This window comes from Bos grunniens, chromosome 6 (assembly GCF_055505025.1).
Source record: "Bos grunniens cultivar Pamir isolate PY7600 chromosome 6, Bosgru_T2T1.0, whole genome shotgun sequence".
Lineage (NCBI taxonomy): Eukaryota > Metazoa > Chordata > Mammalia > Artiodactyla > Bovidae > Bos > Bos grunniens.
Genome location: NC_141170.1, coordinates 58,787,041 through 58,804,996, shown reverse-complemented (window position 1 = coordinate 58,804,996; position 17,956 = coordinate 58,787,041). Strand labels below are relative to the sequence as shown.

General features: G+C 36.1%; 1 protein-coding gene across 8 annotated transcripts in view; it reads left to right on the top strand.

The window, feature by feature from the left end:
* NSUN7 (NOP2/Sun RNA methyltransferase family member 7) overlaps positions 1 to 17,956 on the top strand; it is a 47,556-nt gene that overhangs the window by 23,252 nt on the left and 6,348 nt on the right. For 7 of the 8 annotated variants that reach the window (XR_015165450.1, XM_086406021.1, XM_086406022.1 and 4 more), the window contains 4 exons: positions 13 to 223; positions 9,719 to 9,862; positions 13,653 to 13,754; positions 15,999 to 16,116. Coding sequence is in view for 6 of the 8 variants with exons in the window: in XM_086406021.1 (XP_086262147.1) it covers positions 13 to 223; positions 9,719 to 9,862; positions 13,653 to 13,754; positions 15,999 to 16,116 (575 nt within the window). In the remaining 2 variants the exon portion in view is untranslated. Of the gene's footprint in view, positions 1 to 12; positions 224 to 9,718; positions 9,863 to 13,652; positions 13,755 to 15,998; positions 17,003 to 17,956 lie in introns of all 8 variants that reach the window. The other variant, XR_015165451.1, reaches the window with a different exon arrangement.

Here is a 17,956-nt window from a genome sequence, read left to right as displayed (position 1 = left end):
CTTATTTTGTAGGACAAATCTCGAAGTCTCGCTGTCCATTCCGTAAAGGCTTTATTAAATATGGATGATGATATCTTAATGGTCAATACAGGTTCCTGGTACACAGTTGCCCATATGTCAGTCTTAACAAATAATAATACCTCAAAAATATTTGTGTGTGGAGTGCAGTCACAAGCTAAGGATCCTGACCTGAAGAACCTTTTCACAAAAATGGGATGTAAAAGTATGTACATATATTTATTTGCTTTGTGTTATGTTCTGTAAGACTTAGAAATGTTAAAAATATTTGAATTTGTTTTTTTTTTTTGTAATGCAAAACTCTGTATATGAAATATACTCCTAAAATCCCCACTATATTATATCAGACTACTGTTGCTTAATATTGGTTAAACAACTGCAGTTTAAATTAATGAATATATTAGCATTTTGGTATATTGCTTAACGTTCAGCTACTACATAATTTGAGGTTCAAACAATAATTAAAGTAAGTGGTAGAAATTGTCATCTCTTAATAAATAAGAACACAATCACAGGAGCACTTAAGGGACAAAGCTAATATCTAGGACCAGATTCTAAGTCCTTAGGCTTCTTATTTTTAAAAAATGTTTCCACTGGATCAAGCTGTGACAAAAGATAACATTTTATTATAGGTTCAGTGGAGCTGGAAAACTAATCTTTTGACAGATTCACAGGGTCAGAGAGACAATAAGTAGAATTCAGGGCTTAACATGGAGAGGTAGACTGTAAATTCCCAGGATTTCATTGGAGCACAGAAGTACACTCTGGGTAGTGATCAGTCCTTTGATGAACTAAAGCCCAAATTCCAGTCATCTCAGTTCCCAATTGAATTACGGTGATGTAACATTGCTAGTGCCCAGGCTTCACTGTGTACCAGAGGTAAAAGTAAATTCTCTTTGGAAGAAAGAAACAATATCCTGAATCTCATATTATCTCCTAAATTTTTTCAAATACAGTGTCTGGCACTCAAAAAAAAAAAAAAAAAAAAAAAGAAGAAGAAAGATGTGGGTGAAATAAAAAGAAAAATACTGCAATAGAAGAAAACCCACAGAAGGTCCAGTGGAGATACCAGATGTGAACTTTATGATTAATATTCTTAAAAGACTAAATGACAAGTTGTAGAATTTCAGCAAAGAACTAGAAACTTTTAAAAAGCCAGAACTTTAAAAAACTTTTAGAACTTTTAAAAACTTTTAGAATTTTTAAAAAGCCAGAAGAAAAATCTAGAACTGAAAATACAATATGTGAAATTAAGAAATAGATTTTAACAGTAAATTAGAACTAAAAGAAGGAATCAGTGAACTGATGAGTCAGAAGAAACTATCTAGACTGAAACATCTGGAGAGAGAAAAGGATGAATAATATGGAAGAGATCATAAAATACACATGACACTCAGTGATCCAGTGATCTCATGTATGTTGTGATTAGGAACCCAGAAAAAGAGGAGAAAAGGAGTTGAGAAGAATCAATATGTGAAATTCAGGTGGAGGGGTTTTAAAACTTGATGAAAGTCACAGGTTCAAGAAGCCCTATGAACTCCAGCAAAAATAAATGTGTAAAAAAACATGCTAGGCACATCATAGCATAACTGCTGAAAACCAAAGATAGAGAACCATGTTCAAAGCAATGAGAGAGAGAATACATATTACCTTTAATGAAATAGGAATAAAAATAAAAATTAGCTACTTCAACAAAGACAGCTGAGGCCAGAGATAGTATCTTCAGTGCAGAAAGAAACTGCCAGGTTAGGTTTATTTACTTAGCAGAAATTTCCTTTGACGTGAAATATATTCTCAGAAAAGAAAACCTGAGTTTGTCACCAGCGGATACAATAAATGAAATACTACAGATTATTTTTTGAGTAGAAGGAATATTATCTCATACAGAAAGTTATAGGTGCTAGAAGAAAGGAGCAATGGAAAAGGTTAGTACATAGGTAAATCTAAATAGTTGTAGTCTAATATCTTGCGGGATTGTAAACTAATGTCTTGTGGAGCTAAAAACATGTGTCATATGTAATTAAAATAATGGTATATAATTTAGAGAAGGAAAAGAATTAATGTGTTCTCTCATCCTATGATAAAGGTATTATATCATTGGGTTGCAAAAGATTCAGACACAACTTAGTGACTAAAACAATGAATGTGTTATAATATTGGAGGCAATCAATAAATAAAGAATGTAAAACTAATAGCTAAGGGGGAGATGTGGAATATGGAATTGGAAACACCATACTAACATATACAAGGCAAAATAAATAGAAAATAAGTATGTAAATTAAACTTAAAATATGAATATATAAATCAATTAAACATTAAATATGCATGACTAATACTTAAATTACAAGACAGCATCAATACTGGATTTTTATTTATTTATTTATGTATTTAAATATACATTTATTTATTTTAATTGGAAGCTAATTACTTTACAACATTGTTTTGGTTTTGCCATACATTGACATGAATCTGCCATGGGTGTACATGTGTTCCCCATCCTGAAATCCCCTCCCACCTTCCTCCCCATCCCATCCCTCTGGGTCATCCCAGTGCACCAGCCCCAAGCATCCTGTATCATGCATCGAACCTGGACTGGCGATTCGTTTCACATATGATAATATACATGCTTCAATGCCTTTCTCCCAAATCATCCCACCCTTGCCCTCTCCCACAGAGTCCAAAAGACTGTTCTATACATCTGTGTCTCTTTTGCTGTCTCACATACAGGATTATCGTTACCATCTTTCTAAATTCCATATATATGTGTTATTATATTGTATTGGTGTTTTTCTTTCTGGCTTACTTCACTCTGTATAATAGGCTCCAGTTTCATCTACCTCATTAGAACTGATTCAAATGCATTCTTTTTAATGGCTGAGTAATACTCCATTGTGTATATGTACTACAGCTTTCTTACCTATTCATCTGCTGATGGACATCTAGGTTGCTTCCATGTCCTGGCTATTATAAACAGTGCTGTGATGAACATTGGAGTACACATGTTCCTTTCAATTCTGGTTTCCTCAGTGTGTATGCCCAGCAGTGGGATTGCTGGGTCATATGGCAGTTCTATTTCCAGTTTTTTAAAGAATCTCCACACTGTTCTCCATAGTGGCTGTACTAGTTTGCATTCCCACCAACAGTGTAAGAGGGTTCCCTTTTCTCCACACCCTCTCCAGCATTTATTGCTTGTAGACTTTTGGATAGCAGCCATTCTGACTGGTGTGAAATGGTACCTCATTGTGGTTTTGATTTGCATTTCTCTGATAATGAGTGATGTTGAACATCTTTTCATGTGTTTGTTAGCCATCTGTATGTCTTCTTTGGAGAATGTCTGTTTAATTCTTTGGCCCATTTTTTGATTGGGTTGTTTATTTTTCTGGAATTGAGCTGCAGGAGTTGCTTGTATATTTTTGAGATTCTTTGTCAGTTGCTTCATTTGCTATTATTTTCTCCCATTCTGAAGGCTGTCTTTTCACCTTGCTTATAGTGTCCTTTGTTGTGCAGAAGCTTTAAGTTTAATTAGGTCCCATTTGTTTATTTTTGCTTTTATTTCCAATATTCTGGGAGGTGGGTCATAGAGGATCCTGCTGTGATGTATGTCAGAGAGTGTTTTGCTTATGTTCTCCTCTAGGAGTTTTATATTTTCTGGTCTTACATTTAGATCTTTAATCCATTTTGAGTTTATTTTTGTGTATGGTGTTAGAAAGTGTTCTAGTTTCATTCTTTTACAAGTGGTTGACCAGTTTTCCCAGCACCACTTGTTAAAGAGATTGTCTTTTCTCCATTGTGTATTCTTGCCTCCTTTGTCAAAGTTAAGGTGTCCATAGGTGTGTGGATTTATCTCTGGGCTTTCTATTTTGTTCCATTGATCTATATTTCTGTCTTTGTGCCAGTACCATACCGTCTTGATGACTGTGGCTTTGTAGTAGAGCCTGAAGTCAGGCAGGTTGATTCCTCCAGTTCCATTCTACTTTCTCAAGATTGCTTTGGCTATTCAAGGTTTTTTGTATTTCCATACAAATTGTGAAATTGTTTGTTCTAGTTCTGTTAAAAATGCTGTTGGTAGCTTGATAGTGATTGTATTGAATCTATAGATTGCTTTGGGTAGTATACTCATTTTCACTATATTGATTCTTCCGATCCATGAACACGGTATATTTCTCCATCTATTTGTGTCCTCTTTGATTTCTTTTACCAGTGTTTTATAGTTTTCTATATATAGGTCTTTTGTTTCTTTAGGTAGATATATTCCTAAGTATTTTATTCTTTTCGTTGCAATAGTGAACGGAATTGTTTCCTTAATTTCTCTATTTTCTCATTGTTAGTGTATAGGAATGCAAGGGATTTCTGTGTGTTGATTTTATATCCTGCAACTTTACTATATTCATTGATTAGTTCTAGTAATTTTCTGGTGGTGTCCTTAGGGTTTTCTATGTAGAGGATCATGTCATCTGCAAACAGTGAGAGTTTTACTTCTTCTTTTCCAATTTGGATTCCTTTTATTTCTTTTTCTGCTCTGATTGCTGTGGCCAAAACTTCCAAAACTATGTTGAATAGTAGTGGTGAGAGTGGGCACCCTTGTCTTGTTCCTGACTTTAGGGGAAATGCTTTCAATTTTTCACCATTGAGGATAATATTTGCTATGGGTTTGTGGGTTTCATTATGTTGAGGTATGTTCCGTCTATTCCTGCTTTCTGGAGGGTTTTTATCATAAATAGATGTTGAATTTTGTCAAAGGCTTTCTTAGCATCTATTGAGATAATCATATGGTTTTAAAGATCAACTGTAAAATGCTGTTTGTAAGAGATACCCCTAACATAAAAGCGTATTAAAAATTGGACAGAAAAAGATATCCAGTAAACATACTAACAAAAAGAGATACAGGAAAGCAGTGCTAAGTCAAGAAAAATTACTAGAAATACAGTTAGAACATGTTTAATTCATCAGGTAAATATACAGTACTAAAGAAGACTAATACAGTCTCAAAATATATAAAGCCATGTTATCTAGAATCAGCAGATAAAATGCTCTGTATATAGAAAATTCTAAGGAATCTATGAAAAAAATGCAAAGTTAATGTAATCCCTATTAAAAAAAACCTAGGTGGTGTTTTTCAGAAATTGACAATCGAATTGTCTTAAAATTCACATGGAAATCAAAGGGACATGGAATAGCTTTGAAAAAGAACAAAGTTGTAGGACTCATACTCCTTGATATTAAAACTCACTACCCAGCTTTAGTAATCAAGGCAATGTGGTACTGGCATAAAGATAAACATCAGTTTAGTTCAGTTCAGTTGCTCAGTCGTGTCTGACTCTCTGCAACCTCATGAATTGCAGCACGCCAGGCCTCCCTGTCCATTACCAACTCCCGGAGTTCACTCAAACTCATGTCCATCGAGTTGGTGATGCCATCCAGCCATCTCATCCTCTGTGGTCCCCTTCTTCTCCTGCCCCCAATTCCTCCCAACATCAGAGTCTTTTCCAGTGAGTCAGCTCTTTGCATGAGGTGGCCAAAGTACTGGAGTTTCAGCTTTAGCATCAGTCCTTCCAAAGAACACCCAGGACTGATCTCCTTTAGAATGGACTGGTTGGATCTCCTTGCAGTCCAAGGGACTCTCAAGAGTCTTCTCCAATACCACAGTTCAAAAGCATCAATTCTTTGGCACTCAGCCTTCTTCACAGTGCAACTCTCACATCCATACATGACCACTGGAAAAACCATAGCCTTGACTAGACGGACCTTTATTGGCAAAGTAATGTCTCTGCTTTTGAATATGCTATCTAGGTTGGACATAACTTTCCTTTCAAAGAGTAAGCATCTTTTAATTTCATGGCTGAAATCATCATCTGCAGTGATTTTGGAGCCCCCCAAAATAAAGTCTAACACTGTTTTCACTGTTTCCCCATCTATTTGCCATGAAGTGATGGGACCAGATGCCATGATCTTCGTTTTCTGAATGTTGAGCTTTAGCCAACTTTTTCACTGTCTTCTTTCACTTTCATCAAGAGGCTTTATAGTTCCTCTTCACTTTCTGCTATAAGGGTGGTGTCATCTGCATATCTGAGGTTACTGATATTCCTCCCAGCAATCTTGATTCCAGCTTGTGCTTCTTCCAGCCCAGCGTTTCTCATGATGTACTCTGCATAGAAGTTAAATAAGCAGGGTGACAATATACAGCCTCGACGTACTCCTTTTCCTATTTGGAACCAGTCTGTTGTTCCATGTCCAGGTCTGACTGTTGCTTCCTGACTTGCATATAGGTTTCTCAAGAGGCAGGTCAGGTGGTCTGTTATTCCCATCTATTGAAGAATTTTCCACAGTTTATTGTGATCCACACAGTCAAAGGCTTTGGCATAGTCAATAAAGCAGAAATAGATGTTTTTCTGGAACTTTCTTGCTTTTTCCATGATCCAGCGGATGTTGGCAATTTGGTCTCTAGTTCCTCTGCCTTTTCTAAAACCAGCTTGAACATCAGGAAGTTCACGGTTCACTTATTGCTGAAGTATGGCTTGGAGAATTTTGAGCATTACTTTACTAGCGTGTGAGATGAGTGCAATTGTGTGGTACTTTGAGCATTCTTTGGCATTGCCTTTCCTTGGGATTGGAATGAAAACTGACCTTTTCCAGTCCTGTGGCCACTGCTGAGTTTTCCAAATTTGCTGGCATATTGAGTGCAGCACTTGCACAGCAGCATCTTTCAGGATTTGGGATAGCTCAACTGGAATTCCATCACCTCCACTAGCTTTGTTCATAGTGATGCTTTCTAAGGCCCACTTGAATTCACATTCCAGGATGTCTGGCTCTAGGTGAGTGATCACACCATCGTGATTATCTGGGTTGTGAAGATCTTTTTTGTATAGTTCTTCTGTGTATTCTTGCCACCTGTTCTTAATATCTTCTGCTTCTGTTAGGTCCATACCGTTTCTGTCCTTTATCAATGCAAAGAAATAGAGGAAAACAACAGAATGGGAAAGACTAGAGATCTCTTCAAGAAAATTAGAGAAACCAAGGGAATATTTCATGCAAAGATAAACATTGATCAATGGAATAGAATTGAGAATCCAAATGTAAAGCCCTAATTACATTTATGGTCAACTGATTTTCAACAAGTGTACCAAAACCATTCAACAAAGAAAGAATAGTCTTTTCAACAAATGGTGCTGGGATAACTGGATATCCACATGTGAAAGAATAAAGTTGGGACCCCCTACTTCATATCATACACATAAACTGGGTAAAAAACCTATTTATAAGAGGTAAAACTATCAAACTTTTAGAAGAAAACACAAGGGTAAAACTTTCAGACCTTGAATTTGGCAGTGGTTGTTTAAACACCAAAAGCACAACAAAGGAAAAGATAAATTGAACTTCATCTAAATGAAAACTTTCATTTTTCAAAGATGGTCATACCATGTGCTGGCAAGGTATGGAACATTAGGAATGCTCAAGCACTGCTAGTTGGATTATAAATTTGTACAGTGACTTTGGAAAACTAGCATTGATCACTAAAATTGAAAATATACATGCCTGCTGCTGCTGCTGCTAAGTCACTTCAGTTGTGTCCGACTCTGTGCGACCCCATAGACGGCAGCCCAACAGGCTCCTCCGTCCCTGGGATTCTCCAGGCAAGAACACTGGAGTGGGTTGCCATTTCCTTCTCCAATGCATGAAAGTGAAAAAGTGAAAGTGAAGTCGCTCAGTCGTGTCCGACTCTGTGCGACCCCATGGACTGCAGCCTAACAGGCTCTTCTGTCCATGGGATTTTCCTACTTCTGGTTTTATTACCCTTATGAATTTTTACCTATTTAAGTAGAGAGAATGGGAACCACTGGGTAACCAAGTAGTAGAAGAACGAAAGTGTCTCATTTTAGAAGCATTCCAACTGATAAATGAAAAAAAGAAGACGGAATTAGAATATGACTATTTTGCAGCACCTTTGCTCATACCATAAAGGCAATTTAATGAATGAATATGACATCACTTGTGAATTAGTTTTGTGCCCTCTACCTCCCAAGGAAAAAAAAAAAAGAACTCGAAACTAAATTAAGCTCTAAAGATCCAACTACTAATTTACAGGAAATACAGAAGACAAGAACATGTTAAATTACTCTCTAGGAAAGCAAAGAACAAAATCCAGGCTCTGGGAAACTAGTAGTACAAGTAACCATGTTATATTAAGAAATAAATGCTAAGAAAAAATGGAAAGGGTACCTGTCAACAAAAAAAATTTAAAGTAAGACATTGACTCATTGCAATGTGTGTACTATGTAACTCCTGATTTAAACAAACTAAAAAAAATTTTGATGTGTGAGACTTGGAAAATTTGAGCCATGATTGGATGCTATTATAATTTGATGACAATAAGGAATTACTTTTTAAAATGTATGGGGTTATTTTTAAAGAAGTTCTTATCTTTTAGATAAATGGTGAAATATTTCATAGTTTCAAAATAATATGGGGGGTGGAAGTGTGTGCAGATATAGATGAAACATGATTGGGCATGAATGTTTCACTGTTGAAGCAATATCATGAACATTTGAAAAATCACTATATATTATGGGGTTTTTGACATAATGTTTGAACTTTTGCAATGAAGAGTTAAAAATAGGGGGAAAAAAGAGAAAGGTGCACTTGATTTAAAAAATTTTTTTTCAAAAGAGACATAATAGAAGATTGATCAGACAAAAGAAAGGGGTAGGGTATCGCAATTTCAAGAGTGACTCCTCGGCAGATGAGGAGAATGAGAGCCATCGTAGGACTGGAGGAGTTGCCCTAATATTAGGGTCACAGACAATTACAACCTGAGGGAAGGCAGACTGTCCTAAATTATAGGGTCCCTAAGGGCCTTTAGACTGTGCTTAAGTAAAAATTATAAAATGCTAAAAAAAAATATAAATGCTAATAAAATTTTTTCCAGGGAAAATAGAATATAAAAGGGGATTAAAAAAATGGGAAAGGGAAGTAACCAGTACTGAGCATTTATTGTATACTAGGCACAATGCTAAGCCTAACTACTTTATCTCAATCCTCACTACAATTAAATGAGGTGTGGACAATAATATCCCATTTTACAAATAAGGAAATAGAGGCTTGTCACACAGGTAAATAGTGAATTTGGGACTCAAACTTGGGTATTTCTGCCTCTAAAACCCTGTTCCCTCCACTACACTGGGCGTGCATGCTAAGTCGCTTCACCTGTGTCTGACTGTGCGACTCTATGGACTCTAGCCCACCAGCCTCCTCTGTCCATGGAATTCTCCAGGCAAGAATATTGGAATGGGTTGTCAGGCTCTCCTCCAGGGGATCTCCCTGACCTAGGGATGGAACCTGCGTCTTCTGTGACTCCTGCAATGCAGGTGGATTCTTTACCACTGAGCCACCAGGGAAGTTCACTACACCATACTGCTTTACATGGAATCTGAAGTTCAGGATGGAAAAATTTAAATTACATTTTATGTAGAAGATATTTAACCTTCAAAATCATTCAAGTGAAGGAGGAAGGACTCTATTAAGAGAATTCATGTGTTAACTTAAGGATGTTATCAGAAAATAATCCTCTTTTCTGGTTGCATTAAAATGACATTTTGTGTGGTTGAGGATTTAAAAATGAATAGTGATAAATAGATATAACTACATACTGCATAAGATTTTTTAATTAATATTTTGCATACATTTTCTGTGTTTTTTCTCCCAGATATTGAGATACTTCATGAGACATTTATGAAACTCGAATTAAAGGATCATCGATTACAGAAAGTTAAAGTGATTCTGCTGCTTCCTCGTTGTTCAGGACTTGGTGTTAGTAATCCAGTAGAATTTATTTTAAATGAGCATGAAGGTACTTGCTTTAACTTTTAATTTCTAAATTATTTAAATTTGTTAATATTTTTTAAATTAAGTTACTTAAAATCATTATTTTTAAAATCATTAAAATGATAGATACATCTGATCAGTGAATAGTTACCATATATAAGGCACTTATATAGAAAGTATTTTACAACCATTATACCATTTAATTTTTACACCAGTTCTGTGAAATATGGACAAGGGGGATATTCAAAATATTTAGTAATTAGAGCGATGTAGGCAATCAGAACAGATGCTGGCCAGTATACTATTTTGGTATATACCAGAGCTCAAGATATTGGCATTAAAATTTATGAGAATTTTATAAATAAAACTGAGACTGAGAGAGATTGATTCATTTTTATAAGGTTATATAACTAGTTGGTGACAGAGTCAGGATTAAGATTTAGATCTGCCTAACTCTAGAGGCAGTGTCAGACTTTATTTTTGGGGGGCTCCAAAATCACTGCAGATGGTGACTGCAGCCATGAAATTAAAAGACGCTTACTTCTTGGAAGGAAAGTTATGACCAACCTAGATAGCATATTCAAAAGCAGAGACATTACTTTGCCAACAAAGGTCCGTCTAGTCAAGGCTATGGTTTTTCCTGTGGTCATGTATGGATGTGAGAGTTGGACTGTAAAGAAAGCTGAGCACCAAAGAATTGATGCTTTTGAACTGTGGTGTTCAAGAAGACTCTTAAGAGTCCCTTGGACTGCAAGGAGATCCAGCCAGTCCATTCTGAAGGAGATCAGCCCTGGGATTTCTTTGGAGGGAATGATGCTGAAGCTGAAACTCCAGTACTTTGGCCACCTCATGCAAAGAGTTGACTCATTGGAAAAGACTCTGATGCTGGTAGGGATTGGGGGCAGGAGGAGAAGGGGATGACAGAGGATGAGATGGATGGATGGCATCACTGACTCGATGGACGTGAGTCTCAGTGAACTCCGGGAATTGGTGATGGACAGGGAGGCGTGGCGTGCTGCGATTCATGGGGTCGCAAAGAGTCGGACACGACTGAGCGACTGAACTGAACTGAATTGAACTCTAGAGGCTGTGCCCTAAGATGATTCTAATCAAATTGTAAACAAACTTTCAAAGTCAAGACTTCTTTAACCTGCAGCATGTATGTTTTATGATTTTTCTCAAATGTTAATTCTGAGAATATTTTATTTGCTTCTTTAATAAACTAAGAAATATTTTTAACACTAACGTTTATTGAGCAGTTACATATAAGGCACTGAACTGAACACTTTGCTTGGATTATTTCATCGAGTCCTTACAAGAACACTGTGAAGTGGTTAACTCTTATTATTTCTCTTTTACAAATATGGAATACAAGCCTCAGAGAGGTTGAAGCCTTTTGGTGTTTTGACTAGTAAGTGTCAGAGCCTGGATTCAAACACTACTGCTCTGACTCCAGCCCTTTGAATCATGCTGTTAATCACAGTATGTTAACTGAAATTGATTCTCACTTTAATCCCTTGTTTATAGTGAAAGGCATAGATAAGGTTAACTGGATATTAAACAGAGAAGACATTCCACTAACATTCAGAATATGTTGAGTAACTATTTGCTATTTCTAGCAAGGAAAGAATTTAAAATGAAGGAAAAGAAATTGAGGGAAAGTAGTATTTATGGAGTACAGCTATGCCCCAATCGATATTCCAGGAAGTGTTCATGCATTATAACTTAATATTCACAATAACTTTGTGAGGATAGTGTTATGTAATTATCTCTGTTTTATAAAAGGGGACAAAAAAACAAAGATTCAGACAAATTTAGCAAGTTGCTTGAGGTCATGTAGCTAGATTCAAAGCTGGAATTCAAATTCAGCTTAGTTAGCATATTCCACTATACTCCACTATAGAAACAATTCCACTATACCACACAATTTTTATACTGAACCATATGGAATTCTGTCTTGCTTATACTGAACCATATGGAATTCTGTCTTGCTATAGAAAATTTCTTTCCATGAGAGTTAAACAGAAGAATAACCAGCTCAGAGGGGAGTGTGGTAGACTGAGAAAATTCCTACACTCACTTTGGAAAATGATCAGAGAATAATTAAATTTTGAAAGAAGAGAGGAAGTAATAGCAGCAGCTGCAATAAGCACTGCAGTCAAAAGAACTCAAGCTTAGAACTCCTGTGAGACTGGCCTTAGCCTGAGCCATCTTGAAGTGGGAACGCAGAACAAAATAAACCATTGGTAAAAATAATCTAGAGTCTAGGGGAGAAAAGACCAAAGGGAACCACAAATGACAAAAAGGGAAAATAAAGTTTCCTAGATATTGGTAATATTTTGAAATCCTTGACAAGGTGACCAGCTAAGCCAAGAAGTGGTCTTTGGCAAGCTTGGAAAAAAGGAAGGTATTGAAGGAAACTACTTTGAGGAGGTAATAGCCAGAGCAGATAAGGAGCTGCTGACCTAGTGATTATGGTAAAAATATTAGTCATAAATTTAGTGATCATAAACTTAGATTCATGAGAAATCATGAATTAGTTTGAAAAACACTTTAATATTGAAAAACATTACAACCATTTTTAGAATGGTTAAAAAAATTCCTTTATTTGAGGAATATATAAAATTGATCTTTGTTAACCACTTGAAATTATTTTAAAATGGGGTGAAAAAGGTAAGTTGATATGGTTTTAGAGTATAATAATGTATAAATAGTCCTTTAAAAAGTGATTAAAGACTTAGAAAAATGTGAAGTGTAAAACTAAATTGGAAAGAAATGAAGTTTAATTAACCTTTAGTAATATTACTGGAATGGGGACCAGCCCAATATATGGTATAAATAATTGCCTCTTATATTCCCAGGGGGCTTCCCTGGTGGCTCAGTGGTAAAGAACTCACCTGCCAATGCAGGAGACATAAGAGACATAGGTTCGATCCCTGGGTCAGGATGATCCCCTGGAGGAGGGCATGGCAACCCACTCCAGTTTTCTTGCCTGGAGAATCCCATGGACAGAGGAGCCTGGCGGTAGCAGAGAGTCGGGCATGACTGAAGTGACTTAGCACATATTCCAGGGAGTTACTGAGAGGCAGAATAAAACAGGGCTTAGAAGTTTGGTCTGATTGCCAGGCTAGAACCTGGTTTTGATCTAGTAGCTGTATGACCTTAGACAAGTTATTTAATGTATGCTTGAACAATTTTCTCAGTGTTAAGAGGGATAATAATGCTTCAAGGGGTTGTTGAATAAAATAATCTATATAGAGTAGTAGTCAATATATCTTAGTTAATATTATCAAGAAATATGTTAAAAATAGTTTTAGAAATTTAAAAAATTACTGTAAGAATTTCTTGATCTGTTGTTTTTTTATCTATTATGAAGACATACAGTTGCTTCCCTGGAGTTTTTTCTTCCAAGATTTCTTTTAGTAAGCTAATGTTTTTAACTGTATTCTTTCTTTCTCATATCTGACTGTAGCCCATCAGTTTCTGCCCTGGAAAATAGATCTTTTTTCTCTTTATTCATACTCAGGCTGACTGCATCCTATCTGTTGTGCTTGAATGACTTATTTTTTGGCTGGTTAGATAACTCTATGATAAGAATTTGGAGAATAAAGGAAAAGTAATATTAAAACTAAGCAAAATTATCAATTCAGATTTTAAAATTTTAAGTCAGCATTTTTATAGTACTGTATTTTTAAAAAATATTTTCTATGAAAACTCATTAATAGGGAAAATGATTAAAATATTAAATAATGTGATCACAGCAATATATGAAAAATCTAATAGTGATATATTTTAAAGCATATATTTGTTTTTAGATACAGATTTACTTAAGGATTTCTCTCAAGGAGGCCCATCAGAAGATAAACTTCATGTTCTTGCTCAACAGCAATATGAACAGCTAGCACATGCCATGAAATGTAAGTTTGTTATCAGCACAAACTGAAAATATGTTGTAAATCTTAGAAACACTAATACTTCATTTATCATATTCAGGCAATGATGTGTGAACCATAAGTGGATTTCCCAGAACCCTTAGTCATAGTTCCTTAAAATAACAAAATATTTATTTTTACCAATCTAAGTCTCTAAAATATATGCTTTACTATCATTTTAAATATAGGTTAGCAAGAAGAATTATCAGCTTCTTAATGGTGAAATGAAATAATTATGTACATCAGTTGTTGTATAATTTCATCTTCTCTGTTTCTCTTCTTTGGCTTTTCAATGTAATTTTTCTGTTTTGTATCGCCCTAACAACTCTTCTATAATTCCAACTTTAGTTAAACTCTTAATTTGTTTAATACTAAAAAGAAAATAGATGAATTAAGGATAAAGCCTAGATCTCTTAAAGTCTGAGTAACAAGGCCATTTAAGTATTTATATTATTGCTTCAATCCCTACATTTAGATTTTGAGTACCAATGCCCTTTCACACTTAGATATGGAAATCTAGAAGACTCTGTGAAATTACATTAACTTTTATTAACTTAGTGCATGTTTATCAGATGTCTATTCTGGGTCAGGTATTAAGCCAGTTGTTAAGAATATGAGTTTGGATAAATCCTGACCTCCAAAGGCTCAAAGGTTAGTATAGGGTATAGATGATTTAATATATAAAGATATAGCATATATGAAGTAGAAATTAGGCAAAATAGAAAAACATGGAGGGGTTCTGTCCTTTTAACTGATGCTATTAATGAACACTATTTTGAATATGATAGTATGTATATGATCAATGAAATGAGTTGGTTGGAAGATTAGGGAGCTGATAAATAATACATTTTAAAAATTCTTTCTATGATTGCTCTATTTGAAATTGCAAGATAATCTCTTGAAACTAACCATCCTCCATATCTGCTTTGATTTTCTCTATAGCATTTGTCACCGCCCAATGCTTTAGTTTTAGGTGGGGTCTCACTGCGCAGCTTGCAGGATCTTAGTTCCCTAATGGGAACTAAGAACCTGGGCCCCTGGCAGCGAGACTGCTATGTCCTAACCACTGGACCAGCCGGGAATTCCAAAATCTATTTATTTATGTTTTTTCAAAATTATTTATTATTTTTGACTGGGCTGGGTCTCCATTGCTGTGCAGGCTTTTCTCTAGTTGCAGAGAGCAGGAGCTACTCTCTAATTGTGGTGCACAGACTTCTCATTGCAGTGGATTCTCTTGTTGTGAAGTAGGGGCCTAGGCACGTGGGCTTCAGCAGTTGCAGCTTGTGGGTTCAGTAGCTGTAACCCATGGGCTTTAGAGCTCAGGTTAGACTCATGGGCTTAGTTGCCCCACGGCATGTGAGATCTTCCTGGACCAGGGATGGAACCCATGTCTCCTGCATTGGCAGGTGGATTCTTCACCACTGAGTCACCAGGGAAGCCCTGTTTATGTCTTATGTCAATGAAACATAGAAAATAAGCTCCCTGGGGCAAGGGTTTTTGTGTGTATGTATTGAATAGTAAGAACAGTGCTTAGCATGTAGTACGTGCTTGGTAAATGTGAACATGAGTGAGTTGCTGGTAGTAATATTACCTCACTTTAGAGTTGAGGAATTGGAGAGGTAAGTAACTTTCTCAGGTTCATAAATCAGTAAATAACAGAATTGGGATTCACACTTAAGTCTGTCTCTAGAGTCCTTTTAACTAGTTATGCGATATGGCTTTTGGAAGAATGGCTGGAAGTGTCAAGCTGTGGTAATCTGCAGTATTTATTTGCTTGTGTTTGTAATAAGGTTGGTCACATGGATTGGATTTTCAATTTCTATATGATTCAGTTATATTTACTTCATTTATTGGCCAGACTATATTACTAATACATGCTTTAAAGGGGAGCCATGCAAGCATCTGTAGACATCATTCCCATCAAAACTGTGTGGTATTAGTACAGATATCTGGGCTTCCCTTGTACCTCAGTTGGTAAAGAATCTGCCTGCAATGCAGGAGACCCAGGTTCGATCCCTGGGTCAGGAAAATCCCCTGGAGAGGAAATGGCAACCCACTCCAGTATTCTTGCCCAGAGAGAGTTCTATGGACAGAGGAGCCTGGCAGGTTGCAATGAGGTCGCAAAAGTTGGACACAGTTTAGTGACTGAACCACACCACCACTGAAAACACAAGAGATTTGTTCACAATTGTTAATGGAGTCATTATATTCCGTCTTCTTTAAATATAGTTACCAGAGCTCAAGCTATTGTTTACTGCACATGTTCAGTTTATCCAGAGGAAAATGAAGCTATTGTTAAGAAAGCACTGGAATTTCAAGACCACGAGATTAAAGTACAACCTTATAGGTAAGAAAGAAAGAAAGAATTCTAAACAACTCAACTAAATATCTTTGAAAGTGAAAAATTACAATTTTCTAAGTTAGAAGGCATTTCATTTCTTTTTTATTGGACTTTAATATGACCAAATACCCTAACTTCTTACAACTTTAAAGTAGATTCTGTAAAAGCTTTGCAATGGCTTGGTATGTGAATTGTATTGTACACTAAAAGATTTGTTTTGTTGTTGTTATTATTATTGCTAAATAAGGTTAAAGGCATTTGGGCTTCGACTTGATTGATTTCTGGGTAAATTGAATATAAACTTTGTATCCTGAGTCTTAGATACATGCTTCAATAAAAGGAAAGTATAAAATAACCTTAGAAAGTAGCAAGAAAATTGGATATTTATTATCTGAAAATATATGTTTCTTAGACCTGTTTAGCCTTTGGCACCCACAAGGATTGAAATAAAAATAGCCTGAATAACCATAATAGCTTTTGGGTAAAATGATATATTAAACTAGGGGTAGAAGGCAATGGCACCCCACTCCAGTACTCTTGCCTGGAAAATCCCACGGACGGAGGAGCCTGGTAGGCTGCAGACCATGGGGTCGCTAAGAGTCGGACACGACTGAGCGACTTCACTTTCACTTTTCCCTTTCATTCATTGGAGAAGGAAATGGCAACCCACTCCAGTGTTCTTGCCTGGAGAATCCCAGGGATGGGGGAGCCTGGTGGGCTGCCGTCTATGGGGTCGCACAGAGTCGGACACGACTGAAGTGACTTAGCAGCAACAGCAGCAGAGAAGAAGAACTGTAATACTCCATCCAAACTCTGGACATCAAGATAAGGAGTATGTCTATTAATGATATATGACACCAGTTAGTTCTTCAAGACTGTGACAATTAATAAGGTATTTTAAAATGTCTCCAATTTTTAACTTATTTCCCTTGTTCTGAACTTTTCCTGTAATTCTTTTTTTTTAAATTATTTATTTCTTTGGCTGTGTTGGACTCAGTAGTTGTGGTGTGGGCTTAGTTGCTCCAAGGCATGTGGGATCTTACTTCCCCAACCAGGGATTGAACCTGCATCCCCTGCACTCCAAGACAGATTCTTAACCACTGGACTACCAGGGATGTCCCTGTAATTCTTATAGTAGGATCTTAATAGGCATATGGTTTGTTCCCTCCTTTTAATTTGATGTTTTTCCTTTGCCAGTTCACAGATGGACATGTTAACCACATCTATATTTCCCTTCTTTCTTTACTTCCTTAATAATTCTTGTTGGTAGTTAACAGCCAACCTTATTTCTGCCAGCTTCTTAACACAGCACAAACTAAATCACCATCTAGTAGCAAACAGAATTATTGCACAATATAACCAAATTCACCAGTGTGAGTGATTTGATTTGTCTGTCAGGAATGATGTTTCTAAGAATGTAATATGGCAAAAATAGAGGAAAATCTGTATGTATTGTATTTCATTAGATTTTTTCATTTTTAAGTTGAAGTATAGTTGGTTTACAATATTATATTAATTTCAGGTATATCATAACATCATTCAGTTATATATAACTGAAATATATTTATGTATATATATGCATGCTTAGTCACTCAGTCCTGTCTGACTCTTTGTGACACCATGGACTGTAGCCCGCCAGGCTCCTCTGTCCATGGAATTCTCCAGGCAAAAATACTGGAGTGGGTTGCCATTTTCTTCTCCAAGGGAGTCTTCTAGACCCAGGGATTGACTCTGGGTCTCCTGCATTGCAGGTGGATTCTTTACCATGTGATCACCTGGGAAGCTCACAGGTGTATATATAAGTGAATATATATATTTTCAGATTATTTTCCATTATATTTATTTA